Source organism: Fusarium pseudograminearum, chromosome 3, assembly GCF_000303195.2.
Source record: "Fusarium pseudograminearum CS3096 chromosome 3, whole genome shotgun sequence".
Classification (NCBI taxonomy): domain Eukaryota; kingdom Fungi; phylum Ascomycota; class Sordariomycetes; order Hypocreales; family Nectriaceae; genus Fusarium; species Fusarium pseudograminearum.
Genome location: NC_031953.1, coordinates 7,289,518 through 7,309,160, shown reverse-complemented (window position 1 = coordinate 7,309,160; position 19,643 = coordinate 7,289,518). Strand labels below are relative to the sequence as shown.

At 46.3% G+C, this 19,643-nt stretch overlaps 7 protein-coding genes across 7 annotated transcripts; 5 read left to right on the top strand and 2 right to left on the bottom strand.

The window, feature by feature from the left end:
* Nucleotides 1-455: 455 nt before the first annotated feature.
* Nucleotides 456-2,324, top strand: FPSE_02901 (uncharacterized protein; the record flags this gene model as incomplete). The annotated part of the gene is made up of 6 exons (XM_009256020.1): nt 456-669; nt 720-774; nt 822-977; nt 1,027-1,141; nt 1,191-1,370; nt 1,422-2,324. 6 exons carry the CDS (start codon nt 456-458, stop codon nt 2,322-2,324), a joined length of 1,623 nt encoding a protein of 540 aa, XP_009254295.1.
* Nucleotides 2,325-3,249: 925 nt separating this feature from the next.
* On the top strand, nt 3,250-4,787 carry FPSE_02900 (uncharacterized protein; the record flags this gene model as incomplete). Its single annotated transcript, XM_009256019.1, has 5 exons — nt 3,250-3,342; nt 3,392-3,435; nt 3,483-3,870; nt 3,916-4,080; nt 4,134-4,787. The coding sequence occupies 5 exons, from the start codon at nt 3,250-3,252 to the stop codon at nt 4,785-4,787; spliced, it is 1,344 nt and encodes a 447-aa protein (XP_009254294.1).
* Nucleotides 4,788-7,610: 2,823 nt separating this feature from the next.
* Nucleotides 7,611-8,225, bottom strand: FPSE_02899 (uncharacterized protein; the record flags this gene model as incomplete). Its single annotated transcript, XM_009256018.1, has 1 exon — nt 7,611-8,225. One exon carries the CDS (start codon nt 8,223-8,225, stop codon nt 7,611-7,613), a length of 615 nt encoding a protein of 204 aa, XP_009254293.1.
* A 358-nt stretch (nt 8,226-8,583) lies between these two features.
* Nucleotides 8,584-9,936, bottom strand: FPSE_02898 (uncharacterized protein; the record flags this gene model as incomplete). The annotated part of the gene is made up of 2 exons (XM_009256017.1): nt 8,584-9,543; nt 9,592-9,936. 2 exons carry the CDS (start codon nt 9,934-9,936, stop codon nt 8,584-8,586), a joined length of 1,305 nt encoding a protein of 434 aa, XP_009254292.1.
* A 365-nt stretch (nt 9,937-10,301) lies between these two features.
* Nucleotides 10,302-12,631, top strand: FPSE_02897 (uncharacterized protein; the record flags this gene model as incomplete). The annotated part of the gene is made up of 4 exons (XM_009256016.1): nt 10,302-10,336; nt 10,530-10,923; nt 10,970-12,526; nt 12,575-12,631. 4 exons carry the CDS (start codon nt 10,302-10,304, stop codon nt 12,629-12,631), a joined length of 2,043 nt encoding a protein of 680 aa, XP_009254291.1.
* A 656-nt stretch (nt 12,632-13,287) lies between these two features.
* On the top strand, nt 13,288-16,131 carry FPSE_02896 (uncharacterized protein; the record flags this gene model as incomplete). The annotated part of the gene is made up of 1 exon (XM_009256015.1): nt 13,288-16,131. One exon carries the CDS (start codon nt 13,288-13,290, stop codon nt 16,129-16,131), a length of 2,844 nt encoding a protein of 947 aa, XP_009254290.1.
* A 956-nt stretch (nt 16,132-17,087) lies between these two features.
* FPSE_02895 (uncharacterized protein) lies at nt 17,088-19,101 on the top strand (the record flags this gene model as incomplete). The annotated part of the gene is made up of 2 exons (XM_009256014.1): nt 17,088-17,168; nt 17,215-19,101. The coding sequence occupies 2 exons, from the start codon at nt 17,088-17,090 to the stop codon at nt 19,099-19,101; spliced, it is 1,968 nt and encodes a 655-aa protein (XP_009254289.1).
* Nucleotides 19,102-19,643: the final 542 nt, after the last annotated feature.

The following is a 19,643-nucleotide window of genomic DNA, read 5'->3' as shown; positions in this document are numbered from 1 at the left end:
TCCCGAGGCATTTGAGCAGTCTTATCCAGAAAGAAGATGGTTGGAATAGCTTGTCCACCTATTTACCCTCCTATTGGAGCGCTTTTTACAACCGGGGATACCGGAGCCGACACAGTCAAGCACCGCGCCGATCATCAACAATTCGAGCCTTCCCCCGCAGAATCCCTGTTTCAACTGCTGTTTATTCCTTGTTCTACCCCAGATTCTCATGACCGAGTTTATTCGCAAATCCACGACTCAGAGTCCATTCTCGGCGAACCGCTGTCCACTATCGGCTACGGCACCGACCGATGAATGTCCGATCTGCTGTTTCTTGACTGTTTACAGCTAATGTCAAATATTCAAAGAGCTTGGCTAATAGATGACTATATAATGCTGAGTGTAACCTCGAGATCGGACTTGGGATTTTCGTTTCCTGCAGTTCCCAATTGTTCGGTCACGCAACGCTAGCCACCATGTCGGAAAAGAAAGAAGGCGGTTCTCTCGACTACGAGAAGACTGATGTGCTTCATGACGACTTGCCGCTTGAGTTGGCACCTGCGATACTTGCCAACGAAATCGCCCAAGAAGTTGAGAACCACCACTTCTCACCATGGACAAAGTCTATGTTCCATCTCTATGGCGTTCTGTTTGTAGCGTACTGCTGTGGTTGCCTCAACGGATACGATGGTATGTTTCTCGCTCGATGGAATATGTACAAGACTGATTGTTTGATATAGGTAGCTTGATGGGTGGCCTCAATGGCATGGAGTCGTACCAGCGCACGTTCAACATGTAAGCAGTTCCGAACTATAACTAGATAGTTAAGCTGACTTGTATAGGAAATCCTCTGGTTCCGATACTGGCATTGTGTTCATGATCTACAACGTCGGTAGTGTTGCCGCAGCTCCCACTGTACCTTTCACCACGGATATCTTTGGCCGCCGAGCAGGCATGATCGTTGGTGCCATCATCATCATTATCGGTACTTGTATCCAGTAAGACAACCCCCCCAACTACCCATTTGTTTGCTAATTGTGTGACCAGAGCAACCGCTAAGGCTATGCCTCAATTCATGGGCGGTCGCTTCTTGCTCGGTTTCGGTGTTTCTTACTGTTGTATTGCCGCTCCGACCTACGTCAGCGAGCTTGCTCATCCCAAGGTAATAGATATCGTCAAATAATGACTATCAGATGCTAACGATATCGAAGTGGAGAGGCACACTAACCGGCTTCTACAACTGCATGTGGCCTGTCGGAGCCATTATCGCCGGATGGGTAGTTTACGGCAGCGCTTACATCGAAGGTGACGACGGTTGGAGAGTTCCCGTTTGGATCCAGCTCGTCACCTCTGGAGTTGTTGCCATCTTTGTCTATTTCCTCCCTGAATCGGTAAGCAACCCGTCCTTTGACGTTGACAAACATATACTGACCCGTCTTCAGCCCCGATGGTTGATCGCCAACGACAGACACGAAGAAGCTGCCGCCATCCTCGGCAAGTTCCACGGAGAGGGTTCTGTCGACCACCCCATTGTTCAACTGCAGATGAAGGAGATGATGGCTCAAATTTCTTCCGAGGCTTCGGAAAAGCGATGGTGGGACTACCGTGATCTTTGGAGTTCACACAACGACCGTCGACGTCTTATCTGCGTTCTCGGAATGGCCATTATGGGTCAAGCATCCGGTAACTCTCTTTCAAGCTACTACCTCGTCGCAATGATGAACACTGCTGGAATCACGAACGAGAAGAAGGTCCTGGCTCTTAACGCTACCAACAGCGTCCTGGGTCTAGTCGGTTCTCTTATTGGTGCCCGTCTGACAGATAAAGTCGGTCGCCGACCTCTTCTTCTGTACAGTATCGTCACGTGTTCAGCCATTTTCGCAGTTATCACAGGAACATCAAAGATGGCTGTTGACGACCCATCCAACACAAATGCAGCCAACACTACCATCGCCTTTGTATTCCTATTTGGTGTCGTGTTTTCGCTAGGATGGACTGCTCAGCAGAGTATGTACATTGCCGAAACCCTGCGAACCTCTACCCGAGCCAAGGGAACAGCTCTTGGGAACTTTGCATCCAGCTGTATTTCTCTCGTGCTGGCTTACTCATCTGGACCTGCGTTTGAGAAGATCGGTTACTACTTTTATCTTGTCTTTGTGTTTTGGGACCTGGTGGAGGCTGTTTTCATCTATTTCTTCTTCCCTGAGACCAAGGATCGAACGCTGGAGGAGCTCAGCGAGGTTTTCGATGCTCCTAACCCTGTTAAGAAGTCTCTGGAACCCAGAAGTGAGGAAACTGTTCGGGCTACTATGGGACAGGCTGGAGACAAGATTGTTGATGTATAGATACAGAACATGGCGGTGTTGGATAAACTGTACTTCGATAGTTGATGCAAGCACTCTTTAATTGATGGGGTCACCAGCGCGTGTCTACTCTCTACGTGTTGGCGACACCAATGAGGTATACGACAATATTCTTGGCGAATTCTAGTAGTTTGTGCATGTGATAGCACCTTTCCCACTGGCCAAATATCTCTCAGGGTCCATATGACACCATCGCGATAACATCGTAGCTCGCTGAATAGAGCCGCTATGCGAAGGAACCCAAAAACAATACGAAACAGAGGGCTAAGCCGTTGCAAGCTCGCAAATAGTACCTAGTCATCAACATCACACCAAGTCACTTATATCACGTACCAGAGGTTAAAATACAGTTTAAGACTATATGCTGACGCAAATATTCCGAACCGGCATCGGTATCACTCCCAAGACAGGGTATAGTATCGGCTCCGACATCCCCGATGATCTTGCCTTGGTTCCCGAGAGCCAACATCCCAGTCCATTCAGTCAGTCCATGCGACGTCGATGATCCAACCCCGCTTCTTGGCCAGACGATCATGTGGCATGATCTTAAAAGGAAGGTTCAAGTTGAGAAAACCAAGATGCTCAAATTGGTGCGCATGTGTAGACGCTAGAACGAGGCAATCTGCAATGTCGATCACAGAAACATTTAATCCGGCACCATACACCTATGGGCGCTTGCTATAGTTTAGTCATGGAATACGAGGAACTTTATATATGAATTAAGTTGGTTATGAATGCAGCATGGGTTAATTGCCGTTTACATGACATGTGCTTGCTCCGAATCTACCCAATTGAGAACCCTCTCCGAGCACATAAGTATAAAAGGTTGCCGGTAGTCTCAGAATCTAATATTTGTCTTGGCCAACTCTGTTACTTCTTAGAGCAGAGTACATAGATAAAAGTTAAAATGCTTCATTATCTATCGGTACTCGTTGCTGCGCTTGCAGCTAGCACTGTTCAAGCTTCTGCTGATATTGTCTCTGGTGCCACATGGACTGCAGTAAGACCCTCACCATTTTATACATATGAATAGAAGCTGAATTGATCAGACAAACACCGGCGAGCATGTCCAAGCACATGGACACGGCTTGATGTAAGCGCGAAACTCTCAAACTGGGGTCCTATACTTACACAAAACAGCGAAGTTGATGGAACCTACTACATGATCGGCGAAGACAAAACCGACGGAACCTTCTTCCAAAACGTCAACTGCTACTCCTCTACTAATCTCGTCGAGTGGACATACCGAGGCGCACTTTTATCCCGCACCAGCGAGGCGGGCGATCTTGGACCCAACCGTATTGTCGAAAGACCCAAGGTCATTTACAACGATGATACGAAAAAGTATGTCTTGTATCTGCATATCGACAGCTCAGACTACAAAGATGCTCGAGTTGGTGTGGCTACGGGTGACAGTGTCTGTGGAAAGTATACCTATCATCGCAGCTTCCGACCACTTGGCAAGCAGAGTCGTGACATGGGTCTTTTCAAGGATGATGATGGTTCTGCTTATCTTATGACCGAGGATGTGAGTTCTCCGTGATATCTCTAGTAATCGAGCTAACAAACTCAGCGCGAGTATGGAACGAGAATCATGGCCTTGTCCGACGACTATCTCAATGTTACCGAAATCACATACGAATGGAAGTACTTTGCTGAGTCACCTGCTATGCTAAAGCAGAACGACTACTACTTTATCTTTGGGTCCCACCTAACTGGGTGGGATGCGAATGACAACGTATGATACCCACAACTACCAGAATTTGTGTGGATGCTAACAGCCATGAATAGGTTTACAGCTACGCCAAGTCTCTGTCTGGCCCGTGGTCAGCGTGGACTGAGTTTGCACCCGTTGGATCAAAGACCTATCAGAGTCAAGTAAGCTACATCCAACCACTGGGTAACGGTAACGCCATCTACATCGGCGATCGCTGGGTTTCCACCAATCTTGTGGCTAGTACCTACGTCTGGCTACCCCTCAAGGTCGAAGGAACAAAGGTTACACTCAATTGGTACGACTCTTGGTCACCAAACGTCTCAAAGGGAACTTGGTCCGAAACCAAGATGACGAAACTCGAAGGCGAAAATGCCGTGATGGCTAACGACGCGAGGGTAATCTCTTGCAATGAGTGCAGTGGTAGCAAAGCCGTTGGATACATTGGTGGAGACAAAAAGGGTACCCTTACGTTCAAGAGTGTCAAGAGCTCGGGTGGGTTGAGCACCATCAATATCAAGTACCGAAACGGTGACACAGGTTCTCGTTACGCAACTGTTTCCGTCAATGGAAAGTCGCAGAAGCTTGCGTTTCTATCGACAAGGCATCTCTCGCAGACTGGGTTGAGTCGTGGGTTCTTTGATATGGAGGAGGGAGACAACACTATCACCATTTCCAACAACGAAGGCTGGGGTCCTGACGTTGATGCTTTACTGCCACCGGTAGCCTAGTTACGAGCTTAGTTATGCTAGTAGTTCCTCAGGTTGTCGTGTCTTCGCTAGACAAAAATATAGTTGGTGTTGACCAAAACATGTCAGATTCAAAAAGTTAAACTTGAGGGCTCAACCGGGGATTGAACCCGGGACCTCCTGCATTAAAGTGGGCCACCCAAAGCAGGAATCATACCGCTAGACCATTGAGCCTGAGTTTCTTGTTGTATTTATCTGAGAATTTTTGAAATATGTATGAAAATTCGGAGTCAGTTGGCGGTTTTTTGAGAGTTTTCCGAAATCTTGACGTCTGCTGACTCATTCCCGACCCTTTCCCGTTCCTATGACGTAATTTTCACAGGCTATGAACTGCGAGACCACTGAACCAGTCTTTTGTTAGGTGGTCAAATGTGTTGTCACCGCCACCAGTCACCACATCACATTTCCCTTATGCAGGAACAGAACCTACGAAACTAGCAACGTAGATCTCGTTGTTTTCTCTGAAACTAGTAATAAATGTTCATTCAAAACTATTCACAGTTCTGTTTTGACTATCTTGTAACTTGGTAAGTAACAGTTGAGCAGATCAAAGTCGTCAGATAGATCATATGACTGTTCAGTGATATTGTCTTTTGTAATTTGACAGATTCTGCACTGAAATCTATTCATCTGGCACCCCACGTGTCGGGTATTCGAATGTGGAAGGGTTGCATGTAGCGCCAGGTCATCTCAGCCCAACCACATGTTGGCGCCAACACATTGCATTGTGGCTGCGATTTGTTCAAACAGAGACACGTAGCTTTTCGAATTGGGATAGTTATGAACTGTTATCTTCCAAGAAGTCCAGTCTTTACGTTTGGTCTCAATATCTGTCCCGTGTCTACGGATACTGGGTAGTAGAAAGGTTGGCACCTAAGTCTTAGGATACAAAAATAAGTAGTCTAAGAAGCATAGTCTAAGTGCCATAAGATGACCTACTAATTTCGTCTCTTACGCTTTCGAGGCGAGTGAAACGTGTCTTGGTGGAGTAAGCACAGTCAGTCACATGGAAATGTCTCATAGCGTAACAACAAACGAGACAAGGTGACCCAAATTACCCAACTATTTCTATGACGTGGTCTACGTACAGTAGCTAATATGCAGGTCATTTATGAGTGATAAAAAATCTTTCCAGAATCGTGACTCAACTCGCAGGCGGTGAGATGGAGGGCATGACCACAACTCATCAGGCCCACCCACTTGATGCTAGTATTCCCCCACAAAAAAGTCACATAAAAAACCACAGAGGCCATGATAATATTGGATTTTCTTAACTCTTGTTCTCTATCAGATTTCGGTCACAGACACTCAAGATGTTTGTGCTATCTACCGATTCATCGATACGATGAAGACCTTCGATGCGTTCTTTATGACAGAACATTATGCCTTTCACTTCTCCCCCTTCCAGCCCTTCACCAATCTGAGATGAAACTACTCATACGAAACTCATGAGCCGAGTCGTCAATATGTGCCATATATTGCCCGACCTATGGATTTCTACCCATGACGGCCCAGGTTGAAGCCTTCTTTTGCTGCGTCGTATTGCGCGCTTACACTAGATAAATTCGGAACTACAACGCGTTGACCCTCGGATCTGTTACCATCGATCGTCGAATCTAGTTTTACCGGACCTCGAGGATTGTTCATTGATATAGTCGTGCCATAATACTGGAGAATTCGCTGCCCTTCCGTCAACCTCGGCACCACTCGAAACCTTCCGCATAATCAGTGACAACCCTAGACTCAATCCCTGCATGAATTCCACCCCACGTCGAGCCTGGATCCAACGCTGTTGCGTGTCACCTCGCCTTTCATCCATGGCTGATGTACGATAGAACTACAGCCATCCATAGTCACGCTCGAAGATCGCTACGAGACTCAATCTTGTTACTACTCATCAAGGCAAAGGAAGGGAATTTCACAATGGAATTCGTTTGTCTCCGATACAAGATATGGCAGGATACCTCGGATATTTTCCCGACGCCGACTCGAACGCTTCCCTATGCGATTTAGTTGTGCTCTGTAGTACTTCTTTTTGGCAAGAACTATAATTATGCAAAGCAGCGCCGAACAATCGTACTAGTAAGATTTATGTATCATTCACTAGGTTTCGGGTTCTGACAAAGACTTTGTTCAGATAGCAGTGCGGCTCGACAACATCATCACAGCATCTATCAAGACGAACCGGAAATTCATTTCAATTAATTGACGACTGAGACTACCGATGAATGCCGACGACTAAACCTGACGACTATGCCCGACGACTTTGTTTGATGACTTATCCCGACGACCAATATCGACGACTATCGACGAATGCGACCGATGAACGATGAACGATGACGGATGAGTACCGATGATGGATGATGGATCAGCGAATGATAAGAGAGCGAAAGAGATGGAAGTTGAAGATTAAATGGTCGGAATTGGTATTGGAAAGACAATCAATGCTCTAGAAAGAGATGGGACAATGAATGCGAACGTGGAGGAATGGGAATGGAGCGACAACTCGACGACACGCCAGCGACATCGACGACTTACCGAATCTGCTTACCGATCACGATAATTTGCCGATTAGACAACTGCTTTCTACCGAGTTCACTTGTGACAGACTATTATGAGGCGACCCGACGACAATTACCTGGATTATGGATGAGCTGGGGCATGGATAGTTGGGGCTGAGAAGGGAGGGATATGTTTGGGAATGGCATGGGTTTGGAATCGGGAGGCATGTTAAGAGGGATACTGGAGGATTTAATAAAGAAGAAGGATTTTACCATTCTTGTATCCATTATATGTGAATGCTAACTAGTTTTGTAACTGCGGCAATCCTCGTAGAGTCTCCCATTCCGCTTCCGTCATTCCAAAGTTGATCAAATCATGCCATCCTCGATTCTGCCAGATCGTTGCTCTTCTACTACCCTCATGCACAAACCCCATGCTTTCATAAAGGTGAACAGCTCGTGGGTTGTACGAAGCTGTTGAGATTCCAACGGTGTGCAGACCAGCATGTCGAAAGCCCCAGTCGAGTATCCAATTAATAGCTTCTCGTCCATATCCTTTGCCCTGGTGCTCCTTGACAAGCGTGATGCCGATTTCTGAATTGCGATGATGGGCGACATTGGGAGAAATGCCACCCCAGCCAATGCACATGATACCAATGACGGTGGGCGTTTTGGTATTTTCTTCGCGTAGACAAATGGCGACGCCTAGAAGGGAGTCGCAGACAGATTGAAGATATGACTTGCAGTCTTGTTGGCCCTTGGGTTGAAGCATAGAAGGTGCAGTGAGAGCCTGCACAACAGGGTCTTTTAGAATCTCGAGGGCTATTTTCTGGTGATTTGGGTCATCTTTGTCGGCTTTTATGAACTCCAGCCGCTCGGATAGGTAGGCGTTGACGATCTCGTCGGTGGTGTAATCCATGTTGTTCGGATCTGACTGGAAGGTACAATTGATATTTGAATTCCGTATTCTATCCTGAGGCTGGCTGGAGACTTTATACTAGTTGGACCTCGCATGAATTATACAAACATGAGTTGAGAGTTCACAGCGGCGGTATCCGACGCTATGCTCAACTCGGATACCGGGTGAGTCAGACCGTACGTCAGAAACATTAACCACTGGGGATATAAGAGATAAAATTATTAGATCAATTTAGGCTACTTAGACTAGACGTCTTAGATTACTTATTTTTATACACTAATACTGGAGAGACCAATTGTTAGATTCGCTGTTATACTTCTGTATTTGTGTTACAACCATGTAGTAATGCCGATTGATGCTAGACTCTCCCAAAGACCCCTTCCACTGTTCTCGTCTTGGCACAAACTGCAAGACAGCCCCCAAACAAGCACATGACACCACTGAATACAGACACCTCGAAAAATCCACCATACCGATCAATGAGAGCACCATTCACAGGTGGCCCAATCAAAGCGGCAAGAGAACTGACTGCCAATCCCATTCCCATATAAGTACCGTTATCTCGAGGGTCCTTTACCACAAGAGTAAAGGCTGCCGAGACGCCAGAGATGATTGTTCCTGAAGTGAACCCAAAGACTGCCGCATACACGACCAATGCTGCGGTGCTCTTTGCTTCGTTCATGCAGAGAATGACGATGCCAGTTGAGAGTCCACCAAGGGAGTAAACGTTCAGCCGGCCGTATTTGTCTGCAAGTACTCCCGGTATAACACGTCCGAAAGTTGATGCAGCATTCGTGATGGCAAGGAAGTAAGATGCCAAGGTTGGGTTGACGCCTCTTGAAACAGCGTATGTAGGGATGAAGAACAATGGCGCAAACATGCCAATGAACAGAAAAAACAGTGACGAAATGACAAACAGAAATAACGGGTTCTTGAAAGCTTCCGGAAGAAAAAACGACGTCTTTCGACCGGGTAGGCGAGACCTGACTGTGACACAAGAGAATGACATGAAAGGTATCATGACAAAACCCATGATTCGGATTGACCAACCAAAGCCGAGCGACGAGTCGTTTAGCATCTTGGACAACGCAATCGGAAAGACAATGCCACCGATAGATGAGCCCGAGACAGCTATCCCAAAAGCTGCCGCTCTTTTCTTATCAAAGTATTGAGAGACGGCTGCAAAGGCTGGAATCTGGAGAAATGCCATCGCGCTGCCCATCAAGACACCTTGGGCAAGCATGAAGTGCCAGTACTCTGTGCAAAGACTGGTCATCATGGTTGCAAAGATGTAAGTGACTGCAGCGGGCCTGACCACCTATAAACGCGTTAGTATAACACCACTATCAGTATCTGAAGAACATACCCAAGCGCCGTAGCGATCAAACAACGGTCCACTTAATGCTCCGGCAGCGAACTGAATAAATGTTGAGACAGATCCAATCCATGCAATCGCATCTGCTGAGTGGCCACGAAGTTGGTGGGTCATGTAATATTCTTGGAGGACGCCGAATGAGTTGGCGAAACCGAGACATGAGAAGAAGATGCAAGCCGCACCTGCAGCGACCAACCAGGCTTGTAGGCCACCGTCAGGCGCAGGATTGAACTCTGGATCAGTATTTTCATCGATTTTTGGGGTAGTTCCCTTGTTTGGAAAAGAGCTGTCATGGCTTTTGAAGCCATCTTGTTTAGGTAAGTCCTTGTACGACATGGTAAAGATTGGAAGTAAGAACAGTTGAGCACTGAATGATTCCGAAGTGTAGATGGAATTCTTCGATGACTGTGATAAGTTGACTTTTCACTACGATCGAAACATGATATCGTCCATCGAGAGATTAAGACGACTTTATAGATAGATAATGGGTTCATTTCTGTAAGCCATCGACATGGGGCTTCTCTCGGAATATCAGATTGACCAATCAGCATGAGCCGGCGTCGAAGTGAAAGTCGGAGTTAAAAGTCGGACTCGGTGTCCGGAAGACTAGCCCATCACCTAGCGCAGATCTCACTCTGGTCAAGTACCGAATTTCCCGCTCTCATTCTTACACGTATTTCCTCAATCCAACAACATTAACCATGGAGCCAATTCGTCGACGTCGAAGACCAGCTATGTAAGTAATACTGACTCCAAGGAATTGATGATGGGATCAACTGACGTTTCCCCAGTGCCTGTACATTATGTCGAAAACGCAAAATGCGCTGTAATCTGGGGTCTCCCTGTAGCAATTGCATGCGCTCAAGACGAGGGGAATGTATCTATGAGAATAACCATCCAGAACCATCTGTACCAGCTCAAAATAGCAGGCGAGAGCTGGTTCCTCTTGTTGCCGACGACCTCCCAGCAGCATCGTTACCGACACCTGAGGATCAACCTGCCAACGTCTCACATTCTGGTCAACCAGCAATTTTCGCGACCTTTTCTCCTTCGGCATCTACGGGACCCCAATCGGATCTCCCAGAACTAGAAGCGCTGAAAAACAAAGTTAAGCTACTTGAAGACCAATTATCAAAATCTTCTGCAGCAACTTTTCAACCGCAGGTCTCAACGCCGAATTTTGAGACGACATCAACGCAATTGGCCGGAACGTTTCATCTTCATTCGCAAAGTCAGCCGGGTGGATTACTGGCAATTCCTCGTGCTATTTCTCACAAAACCCGATTGTTTGGACAAAGCCATTTTGTGACCGGGTTACCTTTGGTAAGTCCCGCTTAACTATTATTCGCCACGGAACTGACTGGTACAGCTACGGGATATTCTCGAAATCATCGACAAAAATACAAACGAGGCCTCAGATCTTATCAAATACTATCAAAAGTGCAAAGCTCTAGGTAAACGAATCAAGAAGCTACGCGCTCCCGAATGGCCGACAATTCTTACCACACATCTCGTTTCTCGAGTTGTTTCCGACAGTCTTGTTGAGTGTTATCTTGGTACAATAGAGAAGCTCTATCGTATTCTGCATATACCCACATTCAGGAAGAACTATGATGCTCTCTGGGGTTCAGAAACAGAACCTGACCGAGAGTTTCTCGTTCAACTGAGACTGGTACATGCTTTGGGCGCGACGACATACGATGAGAACTTCTCTCTTCGGTCGTCAGCTATCCAGTGGATATACGAGGCACAGACATGGATATCCGAGCCGGAATTCAAGTCCAGGCTTGGAATCCAATTTCTTCAAACGAACATTCTATGGCTTCTTGCCAGAGAAACTTTATCTATTGGAGGTGAAACGCTTTGGATCGCTTGTGGTTCGCTCCTCAGAACAGCCATGTCGATGGGCTTGCACCGAGATCCAACACATCTCCCTCAAACCCCGACGTTTGTTTGCGAGATGCGAAGGAGAATGTGGAATACTATACTCGAGATGTGTCTACAATCAAGTATGACGTGTGGAGGGTCGCCAATGATATCAACAGGCGACTTTGATACCGAACCTCCCAGCAATTTTGATGACGAGCAGATCCTGGCCGAGAATCCCACACCGAGGCCTGACAATGTCTTTACCCAGACTTCCACCGCGAGAGCAATGCGAAAAACATATCCGGCTCGTCTGAGTGTAGCCAAGCTGCTCAATGATCTTCGGCAGGGCGATTCGTACCAAGAAACATTACGCTTAGACTCCGAACTGAAGGCTTCCTACAAAGAAGCAATTCAGACTCTCCAAAGCTCCAAGAAGAACGAAATATCCCCAACGCAGTTCGAGCTATCGGCGATAGACTTTGTCATGCGCCGCTATCTGGGCGCTCTTCATTTTCCGTTCTTCGGGATATCCCTAACAGAGCCAAGTTATGCTTTCTCCAGGAAGATGGCGGTTGAAACCGCTTTTAGGTCATGGTCAATTGCACGTGGTACTGCGAATGATAATAGTGAATTCGCGCGGTTCATCCTCTGCAGCTCTGGTTTCTTCCGAACCTCGACGTGGCTAGCCAGTTCAATTCTTCTACTCGATCTAAGGAACCAAGTACAAGAAGAAGACGCATTTTCATCGGCACCAGTCCAAACTGATGTATTTAACATGATGCAAGACACGACACCATGGACGTTCCAGTGTATTCAGGCAGGAGAGACGAACATCAAGGGTCATTTGATAACTTCATTGGTATTAGCACAGATTCAAGGCATAGTAAATCGTGTCCCGAAAGAGGACGTCGCTCAGGCTATGATTCGGGCAGGTGAGGAGGCAGCGAAGGAGGCTTTGAGTGTGTTTGAGTCGCTAGTGGCGCAGCTAGAGCCTGATGGTGGGGAGTTCCAGACACTCAGCGACCCAATCGATTTCGGAGAGGACTGGAACTTGATGGTGAGTAAGATTCTTGTTATGCCAGTACAACATATTAATAATCTGCAGCTTACTGATGGGTTTCTGAACGGCGGGGCAGCTGACCCTATGACATGGATCTTCTGAAGGCACAAGATGCAAGGAGGATGTACGGAAGGCAATCATAAAGGCGACTACGCCTTGGTCATATGAAAACTAATGGAATGTACCGTATAAAGTCATGAAAATTGGTAGCGCCTTAGATCTCAGGAGAATTTATAATTCGATCAAAGGCCGAGAAAGCCAGAAACCCCAGCTGGCTAACCAGCCATAAGAACAGGATATCGCTAGCGGTATCTACGCGCGCTACTTGATTTCATGAGTTGATACGGTACTTTCTTACGTTTATTGTGGCACCAATTGTATTCTGCCTTGGCTTAGCATACTGTATGCATACGAGTTGCTACACGAGGCGGATTGAAGGGTTGATTGTACAAGAAAACCCCGCATTTGATCTGATCCGGTAAGAAGGTGGGTTGCTTTTGATACTCTGCTGACTGCTGAGCCGCTTCTCGAAACAGTTAAGATAAGCTGGCAGCCTGATTATTGAAAATTATGTCAAGGTCACACACAAGTTTCTCGCTCCTCTTCTTCTCAGCAAGCCCGCGGTATCCTTACATGAACCTGTTTCATCGTGCAAAGACGCAGTTCTTGTGATCACGGATCGGCTAGTGCATCCATCTTCTGTACCGCTCTCATACAACTCGCCAATAACGTCGTCAGAATTAGAGACATTCAACACAATGCGTCTCATCGATGTGACAACCTTGAAGATGAAGGAGTTCTTTGGAAAACGTATTCCCCCATACGCAATTCTCTCCCACAGATGGGGCGACAACAAAGACGAGGTATCATTCTCTGACATGAAAAATGGCTCAACGAAAAAGGTCGGAATGGCAAAAGTCCTGGGCTGCTGCGAACAGGCCAAGAAAGACGAAATCAAGTACATCTGGATCGACACGTGTTGTATCGACAAGGGTAGCTCAACAGAGCTCGAGGAAGCCATCAACTCCATGTTCCAGTGGTATCGCAAAGCCTCGGTCTGCTACACCTACATGAGCGATGTACCCAAAGGCGATAATATCTGGGACCCAGCTTCCAAATTTTGCACAAGTTCCTGGTTTCAACGAGGCTGGACATTGCAGGAACTATTGGCGCCCGTCGAGTCACGCTTCTATGACCAAGAATGGAATCTCATCGGCACTAAAGCTGATCTATCGAGTGAGATTGGGAATATCACAGATATCCCTCGAAAGTTTTTGCTTGGCTGGGCCGACTTCCGCCGGGCAAGCGTGGCGCAGCGGATGTCGTGGGCGGCGAAGCGGAAAACGAAAAGAATAGAAGATATGGCCTACTGTCTTTTAGGAATATTCAACATCTCAATGCCGATGATTTACGGCGAAGGTGCAAAGGCATTTGAGCGTCTGCAATCAAAGATACTGGTGCAAACAACAGACGACTCTATTCTTGCTTGGGGAACTTTCGATACTGATCTCAGTGGACAAAGCACCAAAATATCTCAAGCAGTCTCAGCTGGAGCCTTTGCTTCCTCTCCTAAAGATTTTGCTCGTTGTGGACGTATAGTGTCAAATACCCAGATCTTCAAACCGAGCAGCACCATCACTATATCAGGTGGCTATGTCAACACGTCCTTGACAATACATCGCAACGAAAATCAGATGCACTACGGTGGGCTTAACTGCTACTTCGAAGGCAACGACGCCCAAGTAATTGCCATCCCTTTGTTCACTAAGTCTTCTGCAACCGGACACATCAGACCGCAAAGTTATGGACCGATACTGGTTGCAAAACCACCAGCCGGACATCCGACCTCTGACATCCGAATCAGAGTTGATCGGCAACTTCGCCCCGCCCAAACGACAGGAAAAAGTGTCTGGCTACATGTCCAAGGTTATAGGAAGCTTCGCCTAAAGTTAGCAGAAACTTATCCGCCACTTGAGTGGCAGAAAAGTCGGGCTTTGCTCTACAGAGGCGATAGCAAATCTGGTGCCAAAACTCATCTTCTTCGATTCACGTCCGGTGATGCAAAAAGTCAAGACTTGATAGTGGTCATCGAACTGAACCCTTCCGGCGGCGCATCAACTACGCACAGCTTTGTGATACAAGCATTTAAAGACCTGGAGTTGAAGGATATCGCGAACAGCCTGAAATTCATCGATCCAAAGAGTCGCAAGTTGAGCGTCGCCGATAATGGAGTGATGGAGGTCAAAGTTACCATTACTCGGGAACCTGTCCCGCAAGGGGAAGTTTGTTTGGTCAGCTTGGGTCGCACAAACAAAGCCTCAATTGTTGGCAACAAACATTCGGCGCTTCTGACAGCAAAGCTCAAATACGATTTCATGGATGCTTTAAAGAAAGAATATCTTGCGGGCACAGCAGAAAGCTCGGCTCTTCAGAGTATAACGGCATTGAAAGACCGTCGTGAATCCGCCAAAGCTACGCTACGAGAGATAGAAGAAGAAGAAAAGAGACTGGCTGAAAGGAAGAAGTCCGTGCAAAGGGATATAGACAACCTCACGGACCGCATCGTTACCGAGGAGTCTCAGATACAGGGGCGCTTGAATTCTTATGAGAAGTTTCAAACTAAGAGGTTGAAGGTTCAGAGCATTCTGGATGGTAAGACCACTTATACACACGGCCAATCAAAGAATCAACTGCTGTGTTTGTTTAGCAAGGGAGAGGTCGTACATGGTCCAGGAAATTGGTTTGAACACACCCTCCAGAGGTTGTTGGAAAGGGTAGAACAAAAGTCCTATTCGTGGCCTATAGAGGTTGGGCAACATACACAGGACCTATCACCTCTTTTATGGTCTGTTACGAACTCGAAGCCCGAGTTTGCAGATCTACTTCTCAACAAAGGATCAGACACTGAGGCGAAATACAACTGCGGCACCACAGCACTTTCAGCAGCTGCATGCCATGGCAAAACGTGGATAGCCAGGATCCTTCTCAACCATGGCGCACAACTGGAAGCAGTCAACGAACGCAAACTTACACCACTAATCTACGCATCTTACAGTGGACATAAGGAAACAGTGGCTCTCTTACTTGAAAAGGGAGCCAATATCAAGGCGCGATCCGCTACAGGAGGCACAGCTCTGTCACTTGCTGCACTAAAAGGACATGAGCATGTGGTAGGCTTACTCCTGGAAAAAGGTGCCAACGTGGAATCCAAGGACGAAGATGGTGATACACCGCTTGCGAAAGCAGCTTCGGAAGGGCACGCAAAGACGACGGCGCGATTGCTCAAAGAGGGAGCTAGAATTGAAACACAAAATGTTAGTCAACAAACACCTTTAACCATAGCTACATTAGGAGGGCATGAGGAAACTATGAAATTGCTTTTGGCGAGTGGGGCCTATATTGAAGCGCGAGACAAGAGAAAATGTACACCGCTGATGTTGGCGGCTGCGATGGGATATGCAAGTATTGTGAGATTACTTTTAGAGAGAGGTGCTGATGTTGAGGCGAGGGACTGGCAGATGACGACGCCGATGCAACATGCTGCTTCGTCAGGGCACAAGTATATTGTTAAAATGATATCGGACGCTGGCGCAAGAAACTAGTCATTTAAAGGGAATAATAAATATTCGTTTCTAAAGATCGCTTTGCACGAAGAGGATAAAGAATACATCTAGCTTTGACATGCGTTGTCGAATGAAGCTGCTAAAAGAAATATTTAGCAAGCATTCGATGCTGTCTTAGTTGTGCTGAGCTTACTCCACAAGATTGTGCGAGAATCAGTTTATGGCAGTCTTGTTGTCATAGTAAATAAAACATCCACTAGTAAAAATAACAATATAAAGTGCAAAAAAAGGAAATCCTGCGTATCGCAGGTGGCTGGAACTCTCCCGCCGGGAATTGAACCCGGGTCTCAAGCGTGACAAGCTTGCATACTGACCACTATACTACGGAAGATGATGGTTGTTGACAACCATTGTAGCGGAGTTCGATGACAGCCAGCCAGCAAACAATATCTATATACCTTTCATTACCTGACACCGTCCCATCATGAGCTGACCACAGCAATCACCTATGGCGATATTGATTCTACCACATTATGTGTCTAGCCTTACGTGAGTGACTCTTTCCCATCATTTTATAGGATAATTAGCGCTGAGTGCGAAGTGCCGCTTTTTTCTCAGCCAATAGTTTATCTTTTTCTACCCTTCTTGTGCCTTGTTCCAATTTTTGACAATGAGTCTTGTTACACAGCATCAAAGCTGAAAGTTATCCTTCAGTATCATTGGATCCAGCCCGCCACTAATATTACGATCGCTTTTCAACCCTTCAAGTGGCGGTCTCGAAAAAGCAAAGCAGAAATCGTGTTAAAAATCAGGCTGTAGAAATTAGGAGACAATAAATATAAAGTCGATGACCTGACTATGTAGGCTACGCTCCTGAACTTCCTTTTCTATTCCTTGACAAGTTAAATCAAAAGACTACTTGGGTCCTTAACACTTCACAGAGCTACAAAGTCGTATCTACGACATAACGATTTAACAGATTTACTTTATGAACCATGGATTGTGACTCTTCAAGATTATCGAGGCTTGTGTCTCTCGAGGAAGTTGAATTCGACGCTGACATTGCTGGATTGGGAGTGAGTGAACAATATCTGTCTGAGATCCGATATTAATTATTTTCAGGTCCTAATAGCTTTCGTTGCAACATCTGCAACAGTAATCATCGTCCTGGCCTTTGCGTTTTTCACTCTGTCCGTACCCTCACGACTTCTCAACACGGGAGATGCTGTCATGGCTGCCGGAATAAGACGTGTGTACCATCGACTACGAGCATCATTCCCGAAGCCCAAAATTGTCAAAGTAGTTGACACCCGAAACGAGCGAGTCACTGCCTACAAGGCTTTCCTACTTTCAACGAGCGATCAACTTCTTGTTTCTCAAGTCGCTATTCTCATCGCTGCGTTCATCATATCTGGCGAGATAACCATTTACTCGGTCAATGTTGTTGTGGCATTGGGAACTCTCGCATCAACCGTCCACCTTGGTTGTTTTCCATTCTATCTGGATCGCCTGGTAGACAACAGTGTCGCAAAGTTTGTCCGAGTACTTGCTATGGTTTCAGGATCTGGCATGCTCGTTTTTATGCTCATTGTCCAGTTGTCTTACAGTTGGGATATGGAAACGCATGTCTACTTTGCTTGTGCTGTAAGGGACTTCAACATGGACGGAGGCACTATTTTAATTAGCTTCACCAGTCTATTCGTTCCTCTTACCGTACTCTATGGTACGTACGAGACGGTTCAGCTTCTATACACAAAGGGGCCACGAGACATTGAATCAGCCGGTAGACACTCTCAGGGCCAGCAAATTGCATCACCACCAGCAGGGCTCGGTAATGGGAGTAATGTCACGGCTGGTCCTGACATTGAAATGCAACCGATGCGGGTCGTTCCGACACGATTGCAACAGTTCCTTGACGGAAATTCCACGCTGAATCTCAGTACGATCGAGAAAGAAGCACTGATCTTACACATTGAGTTCAACTTGACAAATGACACAGCTCACTCAGACCAACTTAAAAAGACACACCACCAACTACAATTGGAACTATCCAACCAACGTCCCAAGACAACAACCGTCAAGGAGATATGGCGCAAAGTTCGTGAAGGGGAGCGAAACACCCTTCTAAACCATTGGCTTCAACTGAAAGCTTTGGATCTTCTTAAATCCGAATCCAGAAGCCGATCTCAGCTATGGCTTCCAATTGTTTGGATAGTTGAGCGATGGACATTTCACCAGTGTCGTGGCTCCTTCGTATGGAGACTGTTCTGGCTTTGGTCTGGTAATGTCTATGGAGTTGCGTCCATCTTCACCTTTCGTGTCACTACAATAGGCATGTCTGGTGACCCAGATCATTGGGGCTTTGGACAGATTGTCCCACTGGCTCTTCTTGCACTGCCTCTGTTTGCGGCTATGGGAAGCCACGCAGGTAAGTACTCTGATGACCATGACAAGAATTCATGTTTTTCTAACCTTATCCGAGATTACAAAAGACAAGTCAAGTCGATAAAGGAGAATCTGGCCAAACGCACGGCTGCGAATCTTACAGTGGCCACGGATCAGCAACCTGCACAAGACGCAGTATCTCCAGACGATCTTGAAGCCATTCGATTTGTCAGCCAAATCTTTCAACAGGGGGCCAATGATTTAGGACACCCGTATCTTTACGGCTGGGTGAGAGGTGTCTCACTTGACAGATCATCAAGTCTGCAGATAGGTGCTGGCTTCCAGGCGATAGTTATGTTCGCCATCACCACAATCCTAGGCTTTTTCATGGCCTGGGGTACAGCTAATATGAACATCTCCATGCTTACTCTACTGGCGATCATAATGATCCGCAGAATTGTAGACCTTGTTTTGTTTGCTAAAGCTACCACAGACATGCCCGAAATCCTTGAGAAACTATATGGAGACACTTTGGACGAGCTTTTGCAGGCAGGGGATCAAGCTGAGCGTATGGCGGGAGCTCAAGCGGTAGGGGAAACTAATGAAGAGGTAGAGGAAGAGTAGATAGTCAGATTACGCAGATGATGTCTGGGTTAAGCACTACGGGTTTATCTCTTTGGTGTCAAGAGAGACATTTCGACGGCATTGAACATGAGGGTCTTGGGCTCTGAAAAAGGATTGATATCACCTTCATTTATATATATGAGTGGCTTATTCAAAATGGCCAAATAACTAGGGAATGTAATACGGGAAGGCTCGATCGCCAGGTTTATTGATAGATGAACACACATATATTGTCAGCCTGCGAACAAACAACGTCTAAAGACCTTTTAGAAGCTGACTTACTCAGCACTATCATAAGCTGGCCACTATACAGCCCGAGAGACGCTTCTTTTATTAACAATAGTATATATATTCTTTTTAGAAAAGTTAGTTATTAAGAAAACCTTATTTTAACATTTTAAGTTTTTAATTAAGATATAATGTGTTTAATAAGTAAGCCGCTTAGATAAGTAAGCTGCCTAAAAATCCCTTACCTTATATCTATATTATCTAATTAATTAGTTTTTAATTACCTAATATATTATAGTCTTTAAATAAAGCTA